This window comes from Mus musculus, chromosome 4, assembly GCF_000001635.26.
Source record: "Mus musculus strain C57BL/6J chromosome 4, GRCm38.p6 C57BL/6J".
Taxonomy (NCBI): Eukaryota; Metazoa; Chordata; class Mammalia; order Rodentia; family Muridae; genus Mus; species Mus musculus.
The window spans coordinates 110,934,631-110,960,247 of NC_000070.6; the positions used below are offsets into that span (position 1 = coordinate 110,934,631).

Sequence of the window (25,617 nt, forward strand, 5' to 3'; positions counted from 1 at the left end):
GTTAGCTTTTTGTGAGTATTTACATAGGACAAAATTATCTTCATGATCTTTGTCCATTTAAGGAGATCTATCCATATACCTAAATCTGTCCATATTCTCTATATGCACATCTGTAAGTAACTTTTCATAATGTTTTATTTGGGGGAATTTTACATCATGAATCTGGAGTACCCTCACTTCCTAGTATTCCCAGGTTCATCTCCTCCCCTTGGGACTTATCCCCCCCCCCTTCCCAAAAGAAAAAGTAAGAAGAAAAACCCTCAATTTGTGTAAGCATAAATTTTTTGCAACCTACTTTTAATTATGGTTCAACCGCTCCTCTAACCCATCACCCAGCAGAGGTAGTAGAAGAGAAAACTTATTAGAATATGGGGGAACTGACCTGTTTAGCAATAGTTCTTGGGGACAAGCAGTTCCGTCCTGTAGAAGTCTTCTTTGGCAGCAGTTCAGTCCTGTAGAAAACAGCCACTACGACTCAGTCACTGCTGACCAGTTCTCTAGGTAGTAGATACCACACATGAAACAGCAGCTACAGTCCAGTACTATCAGCAGGCAGATACCAGGCACACATCAGGCCCAAACCTACGGCTGCAGTTCAGTCCTTTTGGCAGGCAGACTCCAGGCAAGAACCAGCAGCTGTAGTTCAACCCTGAAAAAAACAAAACAAAACAAAACAAAAAAACAAAAACAAAAAAAAAAAAAAAAACACAAGGCTCGCCAAATGGCCTGAGGCCGCTGAAGCAGCAAGAAGTCTCCAGAACCTCACAAGCAGTTCTTGGGCTAGTTTCTCTCACTGGCAGCATTACCACGTGTTGAGCTCAATAAGGCTACATAAGGTGAACCGAGACATAGGTGTCATTGTGAAGAATAGCGAGGCAGAGCAAACCAAACCAATGTCTATGAGGTCACATTTATATTCTTTCATCACATGTCCTTTCATATGTTTGCTATAGAAAAGCATCCTTTCACCTCTGTCTGCTTCAGGAAAACTGTCTTCCATGTGTTTGCCTTATTCAGTAAAGATATCTGGTTTTGCAGGACCATCTCCTTCACTCACTCCAGAAACTTGTAGGTAAAGCAGATGTGGTGGAGTGACTGAAAGCAATGAATTTGAGCCTGGATGGAAGCTGAGTTGGTCAATGTGTGTGGGCCTCTCTCTCTCTCTCTCTTTTTTAAATCATGTTCAATTAGGGACCACTCAGCCAAAGCAATGACTATAGCCTATGAATCACTTTATAATCCTACAGATAGTCAGTTTTCTAAAATATACAATTATGTGCACTGTCTGAAATTCTACCAGCTGTGAAGATTTCCCTTTACTGTTGGGCTTTGGAGACATAGCAGAAAGAAGCTGTAATGGTACAGCTTTCTACTTCCAGGTGGTTCCTAAATAGCACAAAAAAACCGTCTGTAAGCCAGGTTTTCGTTTTACTTCCTCAACAAACCAATCCAGGACTCCTTTCCCATTGTCTCTGTGCAGAGTCTACTATGTCACTCTTGGCACTGATATCTGTACTAGCCATGGAATTTTAGAGTAACAGAACCAATAGAATGGGTGCAGACCATGGGAGTATAGTGTGTAAACAATAAAAGGATCGAAGAAGTTTTATTAGCTTGGCATATAGAATAGGATCTCAATATTACAACAAATTTTTTTTTAACTTGATAGATACTCATTTCAAGAAGATGGATACATAAGCAATCTTAATGCATTTCTGAAAGCTGTATTGAGTTTGTATAGGAAAATTGGCTGAATGATGAGAGCCTGATGTAAATATAGTAAGTCTGTAACCTCACTGGAGACACCAGCTTAGAAAGAAGATGCACAGGCAAGTGTGTGCTGTTTTTCTCCCAGGCTGCCTTCTATCCAGGCCACATGGTGAAAGGTGTGACAGAAGTGTAGACCTTCCTCTCTTAGCTAATCCTCTCATAAATACGCATCTTAATTTTGGTTTCCATTGCTGGGAAGAGACACCATGACCAAGGCAACTCCTATAAAGTACATTTAATTGGGATTAGTTTACAAATCCAGAGATTCAGTCGATTATCATCAAAGCAGGAAGCATGGCAGCATCCAGCCAGGCATGACACTGGAGAAGGAGCTGAGAGTTCTATATCTTGTTCTGAAGGCAACCAGGAGAAAACTGACCTCCAGGAAGCTAGGAGGAAGTCGCAAAGCCCCCCCCCCCACCCCAATACAATGACAAACTTTCTCCAACAAGGCCACACCTCCTAATAATGCCACTCTCTGGGACAAGCATATTCAAAGCACCACAGAGCCCTCCCAGTAAAACCCATAGATGTATCTCCTTAGAAATTCTAAATCTAGTCAACTTGTCAAGATCAAACATAATTCTTTCTAATTACTAAAGCACTGTTTGATTCTATGAGCATATCGATTGGGTAAAAATAATAAAATTTAGAAAGAGCATTGGAGATGGGGTTTAAATACAGGTTTCCACTATTTTCATAATCTTGCTTAATTTATCTTCTTTTTTAAAAATATTTTTTACTATTACGTATTTTCCTCAATTACATTTAGAATGCTATCCCAAAAGTCCCCCATACCCTCCCCCACTTCCCTACCCACCCATTCCCATTTTTTGGCCCTGGCATTCCCTTGTACTAGGGCATATAAAGTTTGCATGTCCAATGGGCCTCTCTCTCCAGTGATGGCTGACTAGGCCATCTTTTGATACATATGCAGCTAGAGTCAAGAGCTCCGGGGTACTGGTTAGTTCATAATGTTGTTGCACCTACAGGGTTGCGGATCTCTTTAGCTCCTTGGATACTTTCTCTAGCTCCTCCATTGGGGGCCCTGTGATCCATCCAATAGCTGACTGTGAGCATCTACTTATGTGTTTGCTAGGCCCTGGCCTAGTCTCACAAGAGACAGCTATATTAGGGTCCTTTCAGCAAAATCTTGCTAGTGTATGCAATGGTGTCATTGTTTGGAGGCTAATTATGGGATGGATCTCTGCATATGGCAGTCTCTAGATGGTCCATCCTTTTGTCTCAGCTCCAAACTTTGTCTCTGTAACTCCTTCCATGGGTGATTGTTTCCAATTCTAAGAAGGGGCAAAGTGTCTACACTTTGGTCTTCGTTCTTCTTCAGTTTCATGTGTTTTGCAAATTGTATCTTATATCTCGGGTATACTAAGTTTCTGGGCTAATATCCACTTATCTTCTTATAGATGAGTCAAGAGAAAAAAATCTTGACAGTATTTTCCAGTAGGTCCACATCGTTATTGTATTAGTTAATTTCTCATAAAGAAGTCAATTTGATGAGCTATAGAATCACCTCCAGACAGACATGCCTGTAGGAGGTTTATCTTGGTGAGAATAATTGAGGTACCTACCCTAATGAGTACAGTGCCATTCCATGGTCAGAGACTTGTATTGAGTTAAAAACTAGAGAGGGATGATATCTGAGCAGAACATTCCTCAATCTCAGGTTCTCACTGTAGACACAATGTGACCAATCCCCTCAATCTCATGAAACCATGTTTCTCTGTGATAGTTACCTGTAACTGACAATTTAATACAACTTTGACTCATCTGAGAACAGAGGCTTAATGCAGAATTTATCTACATTGTGCTGATCTGTGATCATGTCTGTAGATGACAGTCTTACTTTACAAAATTAATATGAGAAGACCCCTTGCAATGTGTGCAGTACTATTCTCTAGCCTGAGGGTCATTACCTGGCCAATAGTCAAGAAACTGAATGAAGAACAAGAAGGAAACAGAAAACAAGCAAGCATGTGAGCAAACATACATGAATGTAATTATCATTACTCTTGACTACAGATATGATGAAACTAGATGATTTAAGCTTCTGCCACTGTGTCTATCCCAGAAATAAGGGACTATAATCTAGAATTTTAAGCTTAAATAAACTTTTTTTCCTCTAAGTTGCTTTCATTGGCGCATTGTATCATAAGAACATAAATTAAACTAGAATCTTTATCTGGATGGTTCCGTTGGACGACTGTAAGCCAAAATAAAACCCTTTCTTCATGTACATTCTTCTTACTTAGTAGTCCGCATTAGATGAAAATCTTATCTGAGCTCTCTCCTAGCTTGCACATCAATCTGGTTATAAACTAGTCCAGAATGGCTTCAACGCGAACTCCTTGTCGATTTTAATATGTTTCATTTTGTCACTTTATCCTAAATTTAATCAAATGTTGGTTATAGGGAGTTCAAAAGGCCCAAAGAAACTATGTAATACTTCTTAAAGTCTTGATTCAGAAATAATGTACATCACTTCCATCAATTTTTATTGGCCCCAGGTGAAATATGAGCTCAGCATAGATTCATGAATATCATCCTTGATATGGGGAATAGTAAAACCCATAGTAAGAACATAGATAGTGGAGCTGGAGATGTGACTTAGTGATAAAAAGCACTTACTGCTCATACAGAGGATTAGGCTCACTTCCTACTACTCACATGTTAGTTCATGACTTCTAAGAAGGATCCAGGAGATCCACTGCTCTCTTATGAGCCTATGTACTTGCATACATGTGGTACATATAGACTTGTGTAGGCACATGCATATATCTATATATTAAATAAATCCGTATTTTAAAATAATACATATATTAGGAAGAAAAACTACAACCATGTTTATTTTTAAGAATATGAATTATAGCATTTTTAAGAAAACAGATGATCAATAATTATCTCATTGAGGAGAGCCTATGCTGATATTAATTTAACATACACATCAATTTATTCTTCATATCATGGTAAGATGAAAATGCAATAAATAGAAGTACAAGGCTGATGGAGAGCAGAAGTGGGTAGCACTGTGAAATCATGCAGATGTATGATGACTTGTGTTAAAAATAAATCCTATATTACAGAGTGTGTGTGTGTGGTGTGTGTGTGTGTGTGTGTGAGAGAGAGAGAGAGAGAGAGAGAGAGAGAGAGAAGGAGAGAGAGAGAGAGAGAGAGAGAGAGAGAGAGAGAGAGAGAGAGAGAGAGAGAGAGATGAGAGAATTTGGATTTTACCTAAACTTGCAAGCCTATTCATTCAGGTTTGATAATTATGAGTCACTGAAAATCCCTTTGCTCCTAGATGTTGATTAGTTCATTATTTAACAAACAAGTGTGTATACCTATTGTCCTATTATGTCTACAGAACATTTATGGATGTGAAACAGATTAGATATAAGCAAATACCCACTGCCTTGGTGGTATAGAAATTGACTTGGATTGGAACCTATAGACTATGTCTTGTAAGGGGAATATCTTACATAATGTATGGATGCATCACCTGCCAATTTAAAAAAAACTATGGCCTATAGGAAAGGATAGATTAGAAGATGAGACATCTGAGAGACATAAATAGTTCAGGGATTAAATGTATATTAGTGTTGGGTTTTGCCCAACAAGATATGATATGATGAATGTATGTTACCTGAGCTCAGATAACAAGTCATGTGAAAGAATGTAGATTTCAATATATGGGTTATTTTAAATTATGATCTAGTCAGAAAAGAGCCTAGCTATATGGCCAGGGTATTTGTAAATATATTTTGAGTCTGAGTCTTGTTTCTGAGAGCATGTGGCTAGGAGGGAGAACCAGGCCTAACTTTTACAGTGTCTATTTATCGTCCTTGACTTTGATATCACCATGCAAAGGCAGGAGAACAGGAGTTGTCCTAAACATGAGTTTTATTTGGTATATGCTATGGAGTTCAAAAGAAGTGGAAGACATGACCTTGACTTTGGTCAAATCAAACACATTGATAGCAGAGTAAGTGCATTACAGTACTGAATCACAAGTTTCCCAACTCAGAACGGCACGTTTTCTTTTATGAGCTGTCTGAAAAGAAAGCATTCCTTTTATGTTTGTGCAGATGTGACCACTCTCCTCTGTGTACTATATGTCAACCCCAAGGTATACTTGACATACTTTTTGCATTTATGACACTAGATTTACTATAATTTATTTACCTGTCTATTTTATCCTTAAAATAGGATAGGACTGTGTAAGAGTGTCATCTGTCCTCAATCATTTTATTCTCCAGATTCTCTAGATGGTTTTTAAATATAGAGCTGGACTTTTCACATACACAATAAAAAACAAGTTCAATAGTCTTTTCATACTTTTCTCAGGGAAATTAAAATTTTCTTGCCACAACTGCTGTATACCATAATGCCAAGGTCTCATCTCTTGTCCTATGCATTCTCTGTGCTATCAGGAGAATTTAGGCAATTATTACTTCTAGTTGCACAAAATAAGTAATAATTGCAGAAATTGTGTGTTTTCTTCATGTTGAAGAAATGTCTTATAGACATTTTCTCCTATCTGGTCAATCCTTCTTCTTCTTCAACAAAGATTCTAATTTGTAAGCTTGTGTTGTGTTACATACCTACAATCCCAGCACCTAGAAGACTGAGGGAGGGTCATGTTCTAGGCCAGCCTTGGTTATAAAACAAGATCATTACTCCCTCTCCCACAAAAAGCTTTCTTTGCATTACCTTGGCTAAAATATTAACTCTTCTTCAGCATTGGAGTTTGTGTGTGTGTGTGTGTGTGTGTGTGTGTGTGTGTGTGTGTGTGTGTGTGTGTGTGTGTGTGTTTACTTATCAGACTCACCTAGGGGCCAAGAGATCACTTTTATTCATATCTATAATCACAGCTGATGCAGAGTAGGAACCTTGTACTTGTTAATTCAATGAGATGATTGGATAAATATTTTCTTGAATAAATGAACTGAAAACTTAGAATAAAAGTAAGGAATATTGTCAAGTTGAAAGGAAGGAAGGAATTTGGAGAGAGGTCTTGGCATTAATGGATATTTATTCTGATTAGAGAAAAGAAAGATTCTCTCTGAAAGATCTTGTTTTGTTTCTGTCATTTTGGTTATGCTCTTGTCCAATAAGATAAGCTTCTTTTGAGGACAATGTTTTGTTGCAGTCCTCCTCCACCCCTTTTGCTGCCCTCTCAATGTTCTGTGAGGGAGAAGACTCTTCTAATGTGCTGTCTACAAGCCAATTATTCACTAGATCAATCCCCAGTATCCCTGTAGAGATTTTGACAATTGCCATATTCAGTTTATAAGGAGTTTCCTATGACTCCTGGAAATATGGATTTCTTTTAAATAAGTGATTGCTTTTACTTCAGACTTTATGCTTTTGGTATGTTAAGCCCAGAATTGCTTAGCATAGTTTTAAAAATTTGTGTAACAACATGGGTAGGGTTGGTGCTTAACTATGTATATATGATATTTACATATTTATATATCATTTCTTACATTTGTATTCACATATATTTTTACAACTATACACACATTAATATCTACACACATTTAAGTGTTTATTCACATACATGGGGATGAACATGAGCACATGCATGTTGTTTCCTAAGTACATAGTCTTAGTAAGTATATTTAAACCTAATGACTTTATCATGTAGATATGGCATTTCTCTTTACAGATAAAGAAAACAGGTTCAGAAAGATGACAAATCATGGTCAAGGTCATACAGTGAGAAGTAGGCTTAGACCTTCCGATATTTCTTCCCAGAATGAAGAAAATGTAGGTTCATCTCAGAGAGTAGGCAATGTAAAAACATGGGGTATGGCTTGGAAGTAAGGGTGTCAATGATTTGAATACACAGAGACTTAATTTTTAAGCAACTCTTACCTAAATTTCCTATGTGCTTTGGATATGTCATGACAACAAGTCTAATTTACTATTTGTAGTCCTAAGTCCATACTGAACTGGTTATATAGTGGCCCATGTCTTATTTATGTAACTATTACACATAGACTTCTACCATTGTATTATTTCTGCTCTGTCACCAGAATAATGTGGCAAGAATTAGTTGTATCAAAATGACTTATTAGCATTATTCACATGAAAAATGCTCATGACTAACTTACAGAATCAAGTTTATTTTAAAATTTATACATAGCTAGTGATAGTATATATCTAAACTTAATATTTTTTAAATTATTGAGAAAATTAAAACATGAAAAATATCAAATAAATAGACAATCTAACAATTTCAAAGACAATAAAGAACTGTAACAGTGAATAACGCATCCCCTGGGTGTGAATGTAACCATTCACCACTGCAAGAGAAGATTGTCAAGTAGAGATTTCCCATCACTGAAGGATGTCACTGAACTCCAGTTATGTGTGCAATGGTAGACTATCCTCAGAATAAACATATAGATCTGCGAAACTGAAATAGAAGTTCAGGCATAAGAAACTGAACATAAAATGTTGTTTTTAGAAAAGATAGCATTTAAAGTTATAAAAAATAAGAATTATAGATTGAAAAAAACAATATACCAAACATTTGAAAAAGATACATTGTACTGCACTTTGCATTTTATACTAAGATATCCAGTAAAATTAATGTTGAATTTTACACTTTACATTAGGAATTCTATAAATATTTATAAAATAATCAAATATCTTCCAGCCCTCACATCTTGTTGATTTTTACTTATTTTGATAGATATAACATTGTATCATAAATACCTTTTCTTTTGCTTTCTCACAGAATGAACCACACATTTGAAATTAGTGTGTATTATTTAGAAATGATTTTATGACTTTTATGCACATATTAACCTAAAAATTGTATCGTTCTGTGTTATGATGCTTGCTTTGCTTTGTCAGTAAGCACAGTCCTGGATAATTGTCCCTCTAGAGCGCTCATGTTAAATGCTCACAGGTATTCTGCTTCACAATGATACAAAATCTACCCACTCTTCTGAGTTAAGTGGTTTAGTTGTTTACTTTGCTCTTATAAACAGATGTACGAAAGTATCTCTCTCTCTCATATATGTCACCTTATGTAGCATACAAATATGTCTTAGAATACATAGTTTTGAGGTCATAGTTCCAAGTGCCGTCCTGTTTATTGCCAAGTTTGCCTGTAAAATGGTTATTTTATTTTGCATATTCATCAACGGTATGAAATCACTCTTTTCCACATAATTTCCTTACTTGATATTTTCAGCTATATTATTTTTGCTAATTTCATAGATAAGAATTGAATTCATTTCTTAGTTTATCTCTCCTCAACTGTTAATAGGATGATCATCTACTCACATAATTGAGACCTTTCCATTTTTTCTAAAGCATGTCTGATTATATTTTTATCCTAATTTCTATTAGATTTAAGTCAACAATTTGGTGTATGGCAAAAAACACTGACTCAACACTTTAACCATTTTTTGAAACGATATGTCAGGAAAAGGTGGCTGCTAGTGGGGATGAGGTGGGGGTGATTGGTAGGGGAGAACCCTTTCAGAAGCAAAGGGGAGAGGGGACAAGATGAAGAACTCTGGGATGGGGGATCAGGAATAGGGGCAACATTTGGAATGTAAATAAAAATCATAATTAAAAACAAAGAATAGGCTATATGCCCAACAATAGATAGGCAACAGAAGATGAACTCAACAGTATTTTTGGAAATTCCTTGTCTCATAAAGTAGTGTCAGAGCTTTTCCTTTTCAGTAAATAAATAAATGAATGAATAAATAAATAAATAAATAAATAAATAAAATATTGTGATATAATTACCTCGTTTCTCCATTCCCTTTCCTCCCTCCATGTCTTATCCTATTCCTCTCCTTGCTCTCTTTAAATTCAATTGTTTATGCATACATATATGGTTCTAAATAAAACAAGTTCAGTCTGTATAATATTACTTGTATTTATGTCTACATGACTGACAGTTTGGTATTGGTTAGCCAGTTCATGTCTTCTTCCATGGGGAAGACCATTTCTCCCATTCTCAGCATTCCCTAGTTACCTATAGTGCTTTGAGCAGGGTTAAGGACAATTACTCTTTCCTCTCTCCACTTTGGCATCTTTATTGTGGTTCTCCTTGTTCAGCTTGAGTTTTGGAAGTTATGTTGGTGAGAATTCATAGGTGTAGCTTTTGACATTTAGGAGACACAATCCCACAGAAAATCCCCTGATCCTCTGGCTCTTACACTCTTTCTACACCCACTATTGCAAAGTTCCCAGAACCTCAGGTGCAGAAATATTTTGTAGATTTACCTGTTGAGATGGGTATCATCAACTCTGCATTTTGACTGGTTGTAGTTTTCTGTATTGGCCTCCTGTTGCATGGAGAAGTTTCCATGATGAGGGATGAGGACTATGCATATTTCTGACACTTAGCAATTTTGTCTCCCAGGGTGTCCCCATAGGCTCAGTACCATTCATTAATTCTCAACTTTTCACCTACTCACCAGTACTATGCCTTGTATATATTAAACATGTCCTTAGACTCTAATTTAATTATTGGTTTGTTGCTAGTTTTTCCTTTTTGCAGGTACATGAAATGTTGTAATGACAGCAAATTTTACACACACACACTCACACAGAGAGAGGGGGAGCACACACACAATTACATCTGCTGAGATTTTGATGGACTACATTGATTCCAATAGTTAATTTTACCTACGAATAAATGATAATAATAGGTTCTTCCATTCATTTATTACTCTTTGATTTTGTCTCACTGTTTGATAGTTTTGTGTTTAAAGGCTTTATATTTTGGTTCCATTATACATAGGTACTTACTATTTTGAAACATCTATAAATATAAAACACCTTAATTTTTTGTTTTTTATTTTTTAATTTTATGTAAACACATAATGAATTTTAAAATATTGACTTTGTATCAGTGACTTCTAATAGCAGACTCTAGGGATATTCAGCATGTGAAATATATTTGGTAGTATATATAATATAATTTTCCCCAGATTTTAAAAGGCTTCATTTCTTTTGTTGTTGTTATTTTTCTAAAATTATTTTCTTTTTTATTAATTATTTTATTTATTTACATCCCAAAAGTTGCCCCAGCCAACCATTGGATTGAGGTCAGGGACCAATATGGACAAGTTAGAGGAAGGACTGAAGAATTTGGAGGGTATTGTAACCCTACAGGAAGAACAACAGTATCAACTAACCCAGACCCCTCAAAGCTACCAGAGACTAAGTCACCAACCAAGGAGCATACATGAGCTAATTCGTGGTCCAGGACACATGTGTAGCAGAGGACTGCTTTGGATGGCCTCAGTGGGAGAAGATATGCTTATTCATATAATATAAATTTTATTTCTTTCTTTACAATTTCATTCTTTATACTTATTTTCACTGCATTGTTGATATAGTTATAAAATCATCAATAGGAATGGAAGAAATGGTGTCCCTATTCCCTCTGAAAGAAGGCCAACATAGTCAACTACCCTGGAGCCTTGTGGACTCCAGAGACTGAACCACCAACCAAAGAGCATACAGGGGTAGGACCTAGGCCCATGTACATTTGTAGCAGAAGTGCAGCTTGGTCTTCATGCAGGTCTCTCAAAAACTCGATCAAGGACTGTCCCTGAATTTGTTGCTTGCCTGTGGATTCTATTCCCCTAACTGGGGTGCCTTATCTGGCCTCAATAGCAAAGAATGTGCCTAGTTCTGCAGTGAATTGATATTTCAGGGTGGGATGGTATCCAGGGGACCATCTTCTTGCAAATAAAGGAGCTGTGGGTAGGAGGAGAGACTGTGGGAAGGGGGATCTGGGAGGAGAAGAGGGCTACAATCCTATTGTAAAGTGATTATATGAACAAATTAATGTAAAGAATAAAATAATGTAGCACAAAATCTCCCAAATAATTTTTAAATAAAGGCATGGAATAATAGCTGACTCCTTTCTTTGTCTCCAAATTTAATAAAACTTCTTTGTTTTTATGATTAATTATGATGTTATGATTTCATTTTTAAATATTTTTCTTTAGGTATACTAAGAACTTTCTTGTAATTAGTTTTCTGGAGTAATTATATAATTCAAGAGCACCATATTTTATCAAATGCTTTTATTTGTCATTTGGGGTAAATTTTTTTCTATAAATATAATTTATTATGATTCATTTAAGAATTTTAGAATTTTAAGAATTCCTAGAATAGTTCAAATTCATTATAATTTATCTCCTTCTCCTCCAATGGATTAAAGTTGCCAATTTGGAATATTGTGAAAGAGAGCAACTTAGCTCCTCCCCCTTTTTTGCAAAGCCTTTTCAGATTTCATTGTCAAAGTTATGCAATTGTGTAGCACAAATTAGAAAGTGTTTTCTCACTTTCAGGTATCTACAGCATTCTACACAGTATTGGTGTCACATTGTTGGGCAAATCCCCGGGTAAAACTCGCCATACTTTAAATTTTCTATACGTGGAAGTCGTTAATATAATCAATTGCCTTTATATATTTAATAGAACTATGTTTGTTTAGTATATCTTCTGCCAACTTTAGAAACAAAAGATTTTTGTATTAATAGGCATTTCCTCTTTCATTATAATTATGGAAACTAATTGTTGTAGTATTATTTTAATTATTTTCATCACTCAGTGTGTGTGTGTGTGTGTGTGTGTGTCTAAGTGTAAGAGTTGGCTCTGAAGATCTAACTTGCATCTCATAGTTCACTGCTGGTGTCATTAGCACTTATCCATCTTTCTGGGCAACCTTTAAAATTTTTGTGTAATTTCCTAGCCTTGTGACGTACACTAATATCTATTTTAAATTTTGATACACCTTTTTATTCCTAATATATGTCGTATTATGTTATTCTATTATTTTTAATCCATGAAGAAGTTTACTGCTGGATAATATTTAGGAATAGGTAATGTCTAGAAAATTTCAACCATGGCTTATCACTTGTTCTTTTTTTGTAAGTTCCTGCCTGTTTTGCTTCAAGATTGTAAGAGCCTTACACTGTGAATTGAATAGATCTCTACCTTTTTAATTTTCTTTCATCTCATGAACCATTAACATAATTTTTAAGTTCAAGTACTACTACAAATGTTTCCCCAAACATGCCATCACTTTTGGTCCCTGCTTTCTAAAGCAAGGATCTGCAAATTGCTTCTTTGAAGAAAAAGAGAGTAAATGATTTATACTTTGAGAACTATTAGATTTCTGCAGAACTGTTCAGCTCTGCTGCCACTGTTGTAAAAGTGGCATAACCAACACTCATTAATGACCATGGCTTTATCTACAAAAAGGCTGCAGTAAGAAGTAGGCCCCTTTGCTAACAGAAAAAAAAACTTGATTTATTTGACTGTTTTCTGTATTATTTGTATGTTTCTAAATAAAAATCTCTGGTATGCAATTTGCTATATATTTCTTTTTATTTTGTATAGGGCTTATTGACCTTTAGCTACAGATAATTTTATTTCTTAATATTTCTGCTACTACATAATTATCTCTTATATTCTCAATATATTTTTTGCAACTGACCCTTTATCTTCTAATATATAATTCTATTTCTGTTACATTAGCTTTCTAATACAAGTAAACCTAATACAAGTCAACTGCTTCTTCAGGTTCTTTTAAGTTTTCTTGCCTTGGTGTCTGCTTGTATTGAGTATCGTTTACTGCTGCATGTCCTACATGGCTTGAGTTCAGGAAGCCTGGCTAGGAGCAATGAGGGAATAAAGGAAAGACACACAGACACACACACAACAAAGGTGGGATTGTGTAGGATTATCTAACCCATACCACTGCAACCTGGAACCTCAGTGTATTTATTAGGTATAGCACAGGCAGAGGGGTTAGCTAGTCTCCTGGAAGTCCTCTGCAGGACAGCAGTCTCAAGCTATAAACATCTGAAAGGAGGAAACTGTAACTGTGTGTCTTTACATATTGAAAAATGGTTCATAAACACTCATTCCCAGACTCCCAAGAAAAGCTTTATTATCCCTGATGTACCTGTCCTGTATGGTTAATATTTTGCCAAATTTCCATGGGACAATTGGTCTCAGAGTCTTCATTAGGCTGTGCTTATATCAAAGTCCACGTTTCCTCGGGACTTCATTCACCGAGCACTTTCTCTGTTCCCTATATGCTGTTAACAATAATCTAGTATTTGGGGGTAGTGTTCTGAATTTATATTTGAAATTATTTTCCTTTTGGGAGTTTGTGATTCCAGAGACAAATCCTCTAATATCCTATTCGGACCTTTAAGTCTGACAATAGTACCCAGCACCTGCCCTTTTCTGTGCTTGCCATCTTTGAATCCATCTCTATCTTTGTGCTTCAGCACTTTGTCCTATAAATTCAACTCCATGGAGTAAGGGTAAGTCTTGGGACTGAAATGAGAAGGATAAATGAGGATTTAATTTCTCTTAGTAATACTTTTGCCCACACCCTGCATAGAATGATTGTCTTCAGAGGTACTAGGTGTTTTCAATGTTTTGTCTTCCAAATATTCTATCATTGTTTCTTTATATCCTGTCTAGGGACTGTTCTTGTTGTGTGTCACAACTTCAAACATAATTTTGAATTAGCCATCAAAATCTAAAAATGTTCTACTTTTTTGTCACTATTTCTTCTTTGACACATGAAAACTGTCAGAAGCCATAATGGGACAAGCTAATAAGTAACAGGTGATCATCCGGAGATGGCCAGCTTTGGATTATTATATAATTTGTGACAGGTTCACCCTTATTAAGCAAGGCTGTAAGGAATTCATTTTAGGAAAGATTCCTGCTATTAATATGCTTTTCCTGTAATTATTAAAGATATATAACAATCACTAGGTAGTAGCACACCCCTTTGGAGCAGATCTCTGCAGAGCCAAGAAGATGTACTGTCTTGTAGTGAAGGTATATAGACAAATAGATGACTTCTTAAGTCTTAATGAGGATCCTGCAATACCTCTCCTGGGCATATATCCAGAAGATGCCCCAACTGGTAAGAAGGACACATGCTCCACTATGTTCATAGCAGCCTTATTTATAATATCCAGAAGCTGGAAAGAACCCAGATGTCCCTCAACAGAGGAATGAATACAGAAAATGTGGTACACTTACACAATGGAGTACTACTCAGCTATTAAAAAGAACGAATTTATGAAATTATAAGGCAAATGGATGGACCTGGAGGGTATCATCTTGAGTGAGGTAACCCAATCACAAAAGAACTCACATGATATGTACTCACTGATAAGTGGATATTAGTCCAGAAACTTAGAATACCCAAGATATAAGTTGCAAAACACATGAAAATCAAGAAGAACGAAGACCAAAGTGTGGTCACTTTACCTCTTCTTAGAAATGGGAACAAAAGACCCACGGGAGGAGTAACAGAGACAAAGTTTGGAGCTGAGACGAAAGGATGGACCATCTAGAGACTGGTTTACCCAGGGATCCATCCCATAATCAGCCTCCAAACGCAGACACCATTCCATACACCAGCAAGATTTTGCTGAAAGGACCCTGATATAGCTGTCTCTTGTGAGGCTATGCAGGTGCCTGGCAAACACAGAAGTGGATGCTCACAGTCAGCTATTGAATGGAACACAGGACCCCCAATGCAGGAGCTAGAGAAGTACTCAAGGAGCTACAGGGGTCTGCAACCCTATTGGTGATACAATAATATGAACTAACCAGTACCCTCAGAGCTCATGTCTCTAGCTGAATATGTAGCAGAGGATGGCCTAATCAGCCATCATTGGGAAGAGAGGCCCCTTGTTCTTGTAAACTTTATATGCCCCAGTACAGGGGAACACCAGGGCCAATATGTGGGAGTGGGTAGGTCGGAGAGTGGGGGTGTATGGGAGACTTTTGGGATAGCATTTGAAATGTAAATGAAGAAAATACCTAATTAAAAAGAAAGAAAGAAAAAAAAAGAAGTTATCATCAGCATTTCAGTACAGTTAGAGAGCTAGAAAGCCCTGAGACCCTCAGACTTTAAAGCCATCAACAGAGTCCTACTCTGTGCCTCCACCACTGTCCTCTCCAGGCTGCGAGGCTCTCACAGTAGAAAACCTAGAGTATGTTTGAACTCTTCAAAATTCACAACCGTTTTGAAATATGGTTTTATTTTTATGACTTGATATATGATTAATTGTAAAAATATTTGTTTTGTGGTCATATACATACTTAATTTTTATAGCTATCCTCTATTTACTTGACAGTTTTCACATTTATTGATGAAAGAGAGTTTGTAAACCATCTGTGGTTAATTGTATTAGTTATGAGATTTGAAATCTCTATATCTTACTAAATAGTTTCATGTCTGCTCAGTCAGTTACTAATTTAAATGTTATTTATTTGTTGGCTTTTTTCTGTGGTATGGTTAATTCCTCCCCCCTCTCTCTCAGAGAGAGAGAGAGACTGAGGAAGAAAGAGAGAGAAGAGAGAGAGATTGAGAAAGAGAGAGATTGAGGAAGAGAGAGAAGAGAGAGATTGAGAAAGAAGAGAGAGGAGATTGAGAAAGAGAGGGAAGAGAGAGAGGAGAGCGCGCGCGAGAGAGAAGAGATTGAGAGAGAAAAGAGATTGAGAGAGAGAGAGATTGAGAGAAAGAGGAGAGAGAGACTGAGAGAGTTTGATTTATGGGCAGATATTGCAGTTTGGGTGACAGCTGGGATTTCTATGTTCTTGTGTCCCAGAACAATGATCTTGGCTGGGGACATATGAATAGTGGTAATAAAGACAGTTTTATTAAGAAAGAGAGTACTTGGTATCTGGAAAGATGGCTCACACTTAAGAGTGCTTACTGCTTTTCCAGAGATTTCAAGTTGTATTCTCAGAACACATGGTGTGAGGCTGCTCAGGAATGCCTGTAACTCAAGCTTTGGTGGATCTGACACTAAAGTGCTCTGATGGCTTCTGTGAGCACCTGCATTCATATGCACATACCCACACATAAGCACATGCACACACACACACACACACAGGTTTTAATAAAAAATAAGCCCCAAAATATGAAGCAGGAGGAGTAAAAGAGCACTTAACAAGCAAGGATGTAGGCCAGAGAGCTGAGAAAAAAGATTAGAAGCTAATAGATGACTGTGAGCATCCACTTCTGTATTTGCCAGGCATTGGCATAGCCTCACAAAAGAGCAGAGCACGGGGGAGGGTATAGGGGCTTTCAGGATAGCATTTGAAATGTAAATGAAGAAAATATCTAATAAAAAAGGATTAGAAGCTAAAATATTTATGTTCAGTTTTCCTAAAAAGGAATTTTGCTTAATTTGGGGTGATAGTCAATCAGTGGTTTTCTGGTCTCATACTTTTATTTCTTTTCTTTTGCATTTTATCTAGTTTGCTTTCAAATAGCTGCCTTTACTTTTCTCTTTATGTTTTCAAACATCCTGCTTTGGATGGTCATGCAATTCCTGGATCTGAATATTTGTGCCTTTTACCAGTCCTGAACCCATACTCAGACATTTTTTTTCTTTCTTTTTGCCCATGCCACTTTATCATGTCCCTTTTTAGTCAACATTTTTTTAAATGGATATTTTATTTGTTTACATTTCAAATGTTATCCCCTTTCCCGGTTTCCCCTCTGCAGCCCCCTTATCCCATTCCCCCCTTACCCTGCTTCTATGAGGGTGCTCCCCTACCCACCTATCCACTCTTGCCTCACTATCCTAGCATTCCTATACACTGGGGCAACAACCCTTCATAGGATTTGTTTTTAAGATGTATTTATTTATGTATATGAATACAATGTTATTCTCTTCAGACACACCAAAAGAGGGCATCAGATCCCATTACAGATGGTTGTGAGCTACCATGTGGTTTCTGGGAATTGAATTCAAGACCTCGGAAAGAGCAGTCAGTGTTCTTAACCACTGAGCCATCTCTCCAGACCCTTAGTCAACTTTTAATAGGATACACTTAGAACTATATTTCTTTCCACTTTATATATTCTTAATATTTTATAACTTTTTCTGTATTCTTAATTCTGTATTTCTTCAGCTCTTTCTTATAGATTATTAATTATTCTTGCAGTAACATTTATTATGCATTTTAACCTGAGAGATGGATATTTAAATCCAACTGCATTGTTTTAAGTTGGTGAGTAGGGTTTTGTTGTTGATGATGGTGTTGTTGATGATGGTTTTCTCTTAAAAAAAAACTTATTTAAATACATAAAATACTTTGTAGTTTACCAGAGTTGCATAATCTAAAATCCTTTGTGATCTTCTTATTCAGCTATTTTTTAAAATTTTTTTGGCTGATCATTCCCCTTAGTGTTCATTGTTTGTGCTGTTGTAATCTATGTGCCCTTGGTCCTGTTCTTTTGAGCTTAAGGTGAGTCAGAACATGAAAACCAGGAGAAACCATATTAGCAGAGACTGGCTACTTCCTAGCTTACAAGAGACAGAAAGTTGTAAAAGGGCAAGGGAGTGTGCATCTTTTTTGGAACTCTCCCAAAATCCTGCTTACTCAAACTTGACTCCAGTTCTTACTTCCCATGAAGTTCTCAAAATAACAGCATTTTGGAATCCAGTGGTGGTGCACACCTTTAATCCCAGCACTTGGGAGGCAGACGCAGGTGGATTTCTGAGTTCGAGGCCAGCCTGGTCTACAGAGTGAGTTCCAGGACAGCCAGGGCTATAGAGAGAAACCCTGTCTTGAAAAAAAAAAAAAAAGAGTCTCATCCAATGGTTATATTAGAGTATTTAGGATACATCCTCCTCCCCAAATCCCACAAGATACCTAAATTCCCCCAATATTTCAGCCTATGGGTAATATTTGTTTTTCAAACTACAACAATGAGAAGTCACAAATAGCTTTTGTCTTGTAAAGTTTATTACTTTCAAGTAAACAAAAAATTGATCAAATGTCAGAAACTCTGTGGTTGAACTCTAAGGGTCTGTAGGTCTCAGAGCTTTTGCAAGTGATTCTAACTTACAAGGTAGACTAATATGAATGAGATGACTAACTGGGAATCTAGTGTATAATGAGTACATGGTGAGATCACTAGATAATGCTTTTTTTTAAAGCAGAAGATTTCTTGTCAGTATTTTATTCTTATCACCAATTGCTACCTTGCTGAATGTGTGGGTAGCATTTTCTAGCCACACATGGAGTGAGAATATTAGGGGATATGGAATCCTGGACCAGACATATGAGCCTTTACAGTAAAAGCAACCTGAAACTTCAGTCCCAATTCCACCATTTACAGGCCTGGAGACTTTTTCATGGGATAAAGGCAAACAAACTGGTTATTATTAGTTTACTTTTCACAGTTTTAAATTGAGTTGAAATATATAACTTTTGTTCAAGAATGTAATAGTGAACTAATATAAAATACTTAAAATACTTGAAAAATTTTTAATCATGTTAGATAATGTAATAAATGAAACTAATTCATAAACATTCCACTTACTTTCCACCTTTTAATTTCAGCTTTGTGTGTTTGTATCATTTCTTTATTAGCTTTATCCCTTTATTGATAATCTAGCTCCTGCATATATGCAATACATATTCCATGTTCAGTGGAAATGTATTTGACACTCAAAATCTCAAAAGAAAAAAAAGGGATTATGCCTTGTGCAGTTTGAGGGCCATTTGTCCCCTTGATATTGATTTTCTTAAATCAGATAGTAGCCAAGACCTTGGGAAAAGTAATTGAACTGACAACCAGCAGGTCTATGTTATTAATAATGGAGCAGCCTTGGACATTCGTGATGACTTAATATAATGACAGATGGAGGTCTGACATGTCTGGAGTTGGGGTCAAAACTGGGTTTTGAAGAGAAGTGAAAACACATGTTATTCATAAGAACTCATTTCATGGAATAAAGCCATTTATAATAGTTCCGAATACAATGACAGTGATCTTTATTTTTTAATAAAACATAGTTTTGAAAGTTTAAAACTTGCTATCATATTTCATTTCCTTCTTATTTAAAAAACTAATCTACTAGTAGATATATTATCATAGAATCTTAATAACAACTCCTCAAAGATAAAAATTTTTGCTGTCTTACTTTTTTATCCACTGGATTCAAATATAAGTTCTATCATCTATGACTTTCAACAAGTTCAGTAGACTCTCAGAGATTCAGTTCCCATATCTGTAAAATGGAGAAATAATTGTTTTAATTATAGTCATGAAAGAATCTATATAATATCTCTTTTGTAAAATTTATATTACACCTGGCATGTCAATATTTGATGAATAAAGTATCCCATGAATTTTTTATGTCTTATCTTTTCACCATAAGTGTAGAGAAAGGCTAGACAATGGTAATCTCTCACAGCATATTTCTTTCCTCTTTCTATTCTAGTTGCTTAAGCCCTAGTCTTCTGGTATCATGGAATATTTCAATGGTATCAGATGTATTTCAATCCATTTCATCTTCTGTTCACATCTTGTGTCTCCTTATACATATGTGTTCATCAAGACAAAGATATCTAGTCTCTCCACTCTACTCCATTATTGTAAGGGTAAAACATCAAGAGAAGATGGCTTACTCAAGCATCTATAGTTATACAATGTGTGCTGATTTTAGGGTTGAGGACAGAGTATAGCATTGAGGAAGTACAGAAGAGGAAAGGTGTCTCTAAGTCTAGTCAAAGAATTTCCAAGTAGATAGAGGATATTTTTGTTGTAATTTTGTACAGAGTAGCTTTTGTTTCATTAACATCAAAGGTCTACCTTTACCCTAATGATAGTATTGATTTTCAGGAAAATTGTAAGCTTTTCTAGAGAAGAATGGAAAAATATTAGCTAAAGTTTATACTGAATCCTAAATTTCCTAGTGAGAGTCTAGCCACTATATACATTAACTCCTTTTTCCCATCAGAAACCCACTTAGATAGATACAATTCCTACCATTTATCAACATGGGAATCATTAACTCATACTACAACATTAAAAATGTAAAGTGTTAGTGTTAGAAATAAATATCAGGCTTTCAGGGCTTCAAAACTAATTAAGTGGAAGTCAATTGTAGTAATTACTTCTAAAAGAATAAGATCTGTAAGCTGACAGGCTTACCCAGCACAAACAAGTTACAATTCGTGATCACTATTGCACTGTGGGGTGCTAATCTGTGCGACTTCCTTTAACCTTACTTATGATTTTCTCTGTTTAATTATCAAAAAATGGTAATTTGCATAGCAAGACTTCTGATAAATTTCTGCTTCTTTTACAGAGGGTAATTTTCAACATTGTTAACTTCAGTAAAACCAAGAGTCTTTACCGAGATGGGATGGCACCAATGGTGAAATCTACCAGCAGACCAAAATGGTAAGTGATGATGCGATCCATTTCTGAGCAGAAAAGTTGACTTGTTGCTTATGTTTACCTTTGCATAGTTGGGGCACAACTTCATTTTAGCTGAGGATAATGAATCAGAGGGTTTTCTAGATAGTTATTATCTGGGCTTTATGTACTGTGCTTTCGAAATATTTGGAACTTGGTCCCATGCTTAGTAGAAACAAATTTTTGTTATGGAAGTAGTTATAGTATGATGTGTGGTAAAATTCTTGTCTTATTTTAATTTATTATGTATCTTATAAATATACTTAAAATTGAACCTCCACCCACTCCCCTTCTTTTGGTCTACTTTAGATATAGACAATGTGTAGGAAAACATTGGAAACTGAAGTTTAGCACATCCTATAATCACATGCATCCTGAAATAGATGTGAATGCAGCCAGCAAATTTGTAGATGACAATGTCATGTCACAAAAATGGTTGGATACTCTGGATGTATTTCTGTTCCTTTCTTCTTTTCTTCATTCCTTACTTCTATTTGTGTGTGTGTATGTGTTGGTATTCCCTATAGACACTGTATTTGTATGGATGTTAAGAGTTTTTATTTGTCCCATCATGATATGAAGAGGAGAGGGATTAGATATGATTGCCTACTAATTGTAATGATGATGAGACCAATAGTAATAATAATAACTACACTAATTACTGAGACTTCATTCTCTTCCAAAAATTTTCCTTTTATAGATAGCACTTTCATATTTTAAAGAGATATTTTTAAATATAACAAAAACCATGAAAATTTGATTGGAAAAGTTCAAGCTAGAGAAAGTTAAGTATTCTCAAAGTCATAAAAGCTAAGGGGAGGACCTTGTTATTTATATGTAGCCTCACAGAGCCTTGAAACTGCCTCATCCTATCCTCCATCTATTCATTTATTCATTAAACCAACATTTGTTGAGACTGACAAAATGAAAATTTAAAAGGCAGAAACCAAGTATTAGTCCTCAGTCACATAGTAGGTGTTAAGCAAATGTTTTTGTGAATGAACTGAATTCCTTATGAGAATTTTTATGTAATGCACCTGGCACTTGCTAAATGCTCAACAAATGTCATCTATTATTAATAACATGTAAAATGCTATACAAATGCAAGGAATTGTTAATATTATTCTAGCTTTGATCCTTGTTCAAATTTTAATGACTAGTGAGATGATAGTCTCCAAATGTCTGTATTTATAGAAAACTAGCATTTCATAAATATTGAATTTTTCTTTTATCTACAAATGATGCTTGGTAATTTTCTATAAATGCTAGCTTGAAAAGCTCAGGTTTATAAAAATGCAGATATTTGATAACAGTTATAAACATTCTTTATTAAATAGTAAAAATATCTCTCTGGTCATGTTTTTTACATTACTGCATCAAATCAATTAAATAGCTGTACTTTTGCTCTCTGTATATCAATAAAGTCTGAGTAAAGGGCAAGGCTTTACTCTGAGTCTCTCAATCGAACCCAAGAAGACAATAATATAGGTAGGCATGTGTGTCAGTGGATACTTCACTTACGTCAATAAAATGATATCACTATGTTTCTGTTCATAGGAACCTTTGAAGTACAGTAAAATCATTCAGTTTTCCAAGTTCTATGTTAAGATCTTATGCAACAGGACTAATTGCTATCTTACTTTCTAAGTGTTATATTTGGATATTCTCTGTCTCTCTTTGTCTCTGTCTGTCTCTGTCTCTGTCTCTCTGTCTCTCTGTTTCTCTGTCTCTCTGTCTCTCTTCCTTCCTTCCTCCTTTCCCCCTCCTCCTCCTCTTCTGCTTCTCCTCTTCCTCTTCTTCCTCCTCCCTTTCTTTCCTCTCTCTTTCCTCCTTCTCTCCCTTTCATATTCCCAACACCTCCCCAACTCTCTAATCTTACAGCTAAAATTATTTCATTTTGTTACCTGCTCCATATCTTGTCACTTGGGTTCCTCCCCCACTTCCCTTTCCTCTTTACAATATTTTGAAATATTATAGAGTCATTGCATTTGTATTATAATACCTGAAAATTAAGTTAGTGCCTATATCTAATGTTGGCAGGCCTCAGTAACTGCAATTAATAGTATCCAGTAATTCAGATTTTTTAGCATGAAATAGTTTGAAATTTTAGCAAAGGATAACTTAGCAAACCAACCTGTATCTTATTCCTCATTTTACTGCCCAGAACTTGAATATAAAACTTTTCACATTGTCTTAATTTCCCTTTTTCTCAATCTAGATGTTTATGTATTTATTTTTCAGGATTTTATTGAGCATTATAATGCTCTGTACACAATGTTAAATGTTAGGAGGCAGAATGGCCATGAATATACAAAGGAAACTTTTCTAGAAATTTTATTAAATACTCTTGACAGGTCCTAACAATTCCTCTAATTGCCAATATTTTACATTGAGCATCATTACCGTTCCCTTTCCTGTTCTTTCTCTGGATATTATTCCTCTGTAAGTTACATAGACTGCACCCTACAGAAGGTATTATCTCAAATTTCCCAGTGGCCTGTCAAGACGCTAGATTTCACTCATTTCAAGAAATTTATCACAATTCAGGTTTCCAGAAAAATAGCTCAATTCAAGCCTGGCAAATAGGTTGCAGAGTCCCACAGTAGAATATCTTCTTTATTGCTTGCTTAATTCTACTTTTCCCAGTACTAAGATAGGAGTAATAATTAACATTTTCTTGCATGAGGTTTCTCTACTTTTTGTAATAGCAAATAGATTATGAGTTTGGGCCAAAAATTCTGCCTCAGGATAGATTTAAAGGTTTTATGTTTATCTGGATCATTATCTTCAGAAATAGTGAAAATAGTATGTCTTCACTTTTTTAGAGTAAGACATTCTTGATGGTCTCATGAGGACCCATAAGTGATATCTAGACTTTTGGGTTTTATCATGAACTTGGAAATTGCTAGTTATAGAAATCAAATGAACAAAAGACACATCTAAGAACACATTTTGCAAATATATGGCTAGTCAGTGCTTTCCTGTTTTAAGGAGATAAGGTAAAACTATCTGGTAGCAAATGGCAGGGGTGTAAGCAATTTTTTGGACTGTTTTTGTGTACTTTATTTAATTCTGTTATATAGTAGCCTTCTTACTGACAATAATTAGAGTCTACAGCAGTTTAAACCAAAACTCATCAATATTCCCTGATGGGGCCAGAAGAGAGTTTACTATGTGTGAATACTAGTGAAAACCTATATATCTAGACATCTGAGATCTATATCTTTGTATATATTGAAATTGAGGGTAGGAATACTTACACAAGAAGTTAATGGTGATACCAGCCAGAAGCTCATGACCTAAGTGTATCCTTCCAACCATATTTAATGTATGGGGAAGGTGGGAGATGGAAACACAAGAAGTGTGGTTGTTGTATGATCTTTTGTTGACCTGAAATACCGTCTCTGATTGCCATTTCAAATATAATAGACAAAGAAGATTAAAATGAACTTTGAAGTAATTTCTAGTTAATATTTTGTTGCAATAAACTCTGTATTAGATCCTGGGATGATAAATATGAACCTGATCTGATTTTGATTTTGTTTTTGGTTTGTTTTATTGATGAAAAGTATGTTTGTAATTATTCACACACGACTCCATCATTCAGGGACAAACAGTCTGTGTGGATAAAGTAAAATTCATTGAAATTTTAATGTTCCCTCACAGATAACCACTAATATTATCTATCCTTCCAGATTATATGTATTTCTTCTTGAAATATCTGGTCCCTTCTAATTATACTCTCCCATCTGAGCATTTACAAAACATTCCTGTGAATTAATAAATGAAATATATAGTTCAAAACCTTTTCCAGGTAATTTTAGAGCCACAAAAGATTGGCAAAAATGTTCTTCCTTAAAAAAAGGTTCGGGGCACAAGTCCCTTCCGCTCGACTCGAGACTCGAGCCCCGGGCTACCTTGCCAGCAGAGTCTTGCCCAACACCCGCAAGGGCCCACACGGGACTCCCCACGGGACCCTAAGACCTCTGGTGAGTGGAACACAGCGCCTGCCCCAATCCAATCGCGCGGAACTTGAGACTGCGGTACATAGGGAAGCAGGCTACCCGGGCCTGATCTGGGGCACAAGTCCCTTCCGCTCGACTCAAGCCCCGGGCTTCCTTGCCAGCAGAGTCTTGCCCAACACCCGCAAGAGCCACACGGGACTCCCCACGGGACCCTAAGACCTTTGGTGAGTGGAACACAGCGCCTGCCCCAATCCAATCGCGCGGAACTTGAGACTGCGGTACATAGGGAAGCAGGCTACCCGGGCCTGATCTGGGGCACAAGTCCCTTCCGCTCGACTCGAGACTCGAGCCCCGGGCTACCTTGCCAGCAGAGTCTTGCCCAACACCCGCAAGGGCCCACACGGGACTCCCCACTGGACCCTAAGACCTCTGGTGAGTGGAACACAGCGCCTGCCCCAATCCAATCGCGCGGAACTTGAGACTGCGGTACATAGGGAAGCAGGCTACCCGGGCTTGATCTGGGGCACAAACCCCTTCCACTCCACTCGAGCCCCGGGCTACCTTGCCAGCTGAGTCGCAAGGGCCCACACAGGATTCCACACGTGA

The 25,617-nt window shown here is 36.4% G+C and overlaps 1 protein-coding gene across 9 annotated transcripts in view; it reads left to right on the forward strand.

Annotated features, from left to right (window-relative positions):
- Positions 1–25,617, forward strand: part of Agbl4 (ATP/GTP binding protein-like 4) — a 1,266,676-nt gene that overhangs the window by 536,982 nt on the left and 704,077 nt on the right. For all 9 annotated transcript variants that reach the window (XM_011240657.3, XM_011240658.3, XM_011240653.3 and 6 more), the window contains one exon: positions 20,937–21,031. In XM_011240657.3, coding sequence (XP_011238959.1) covers positions 20,937–21,031 — 95 coding nt within the window. The remainder of the gene's footprint in view (positions 1–20,936; positions 21,032–25,617) is intronic.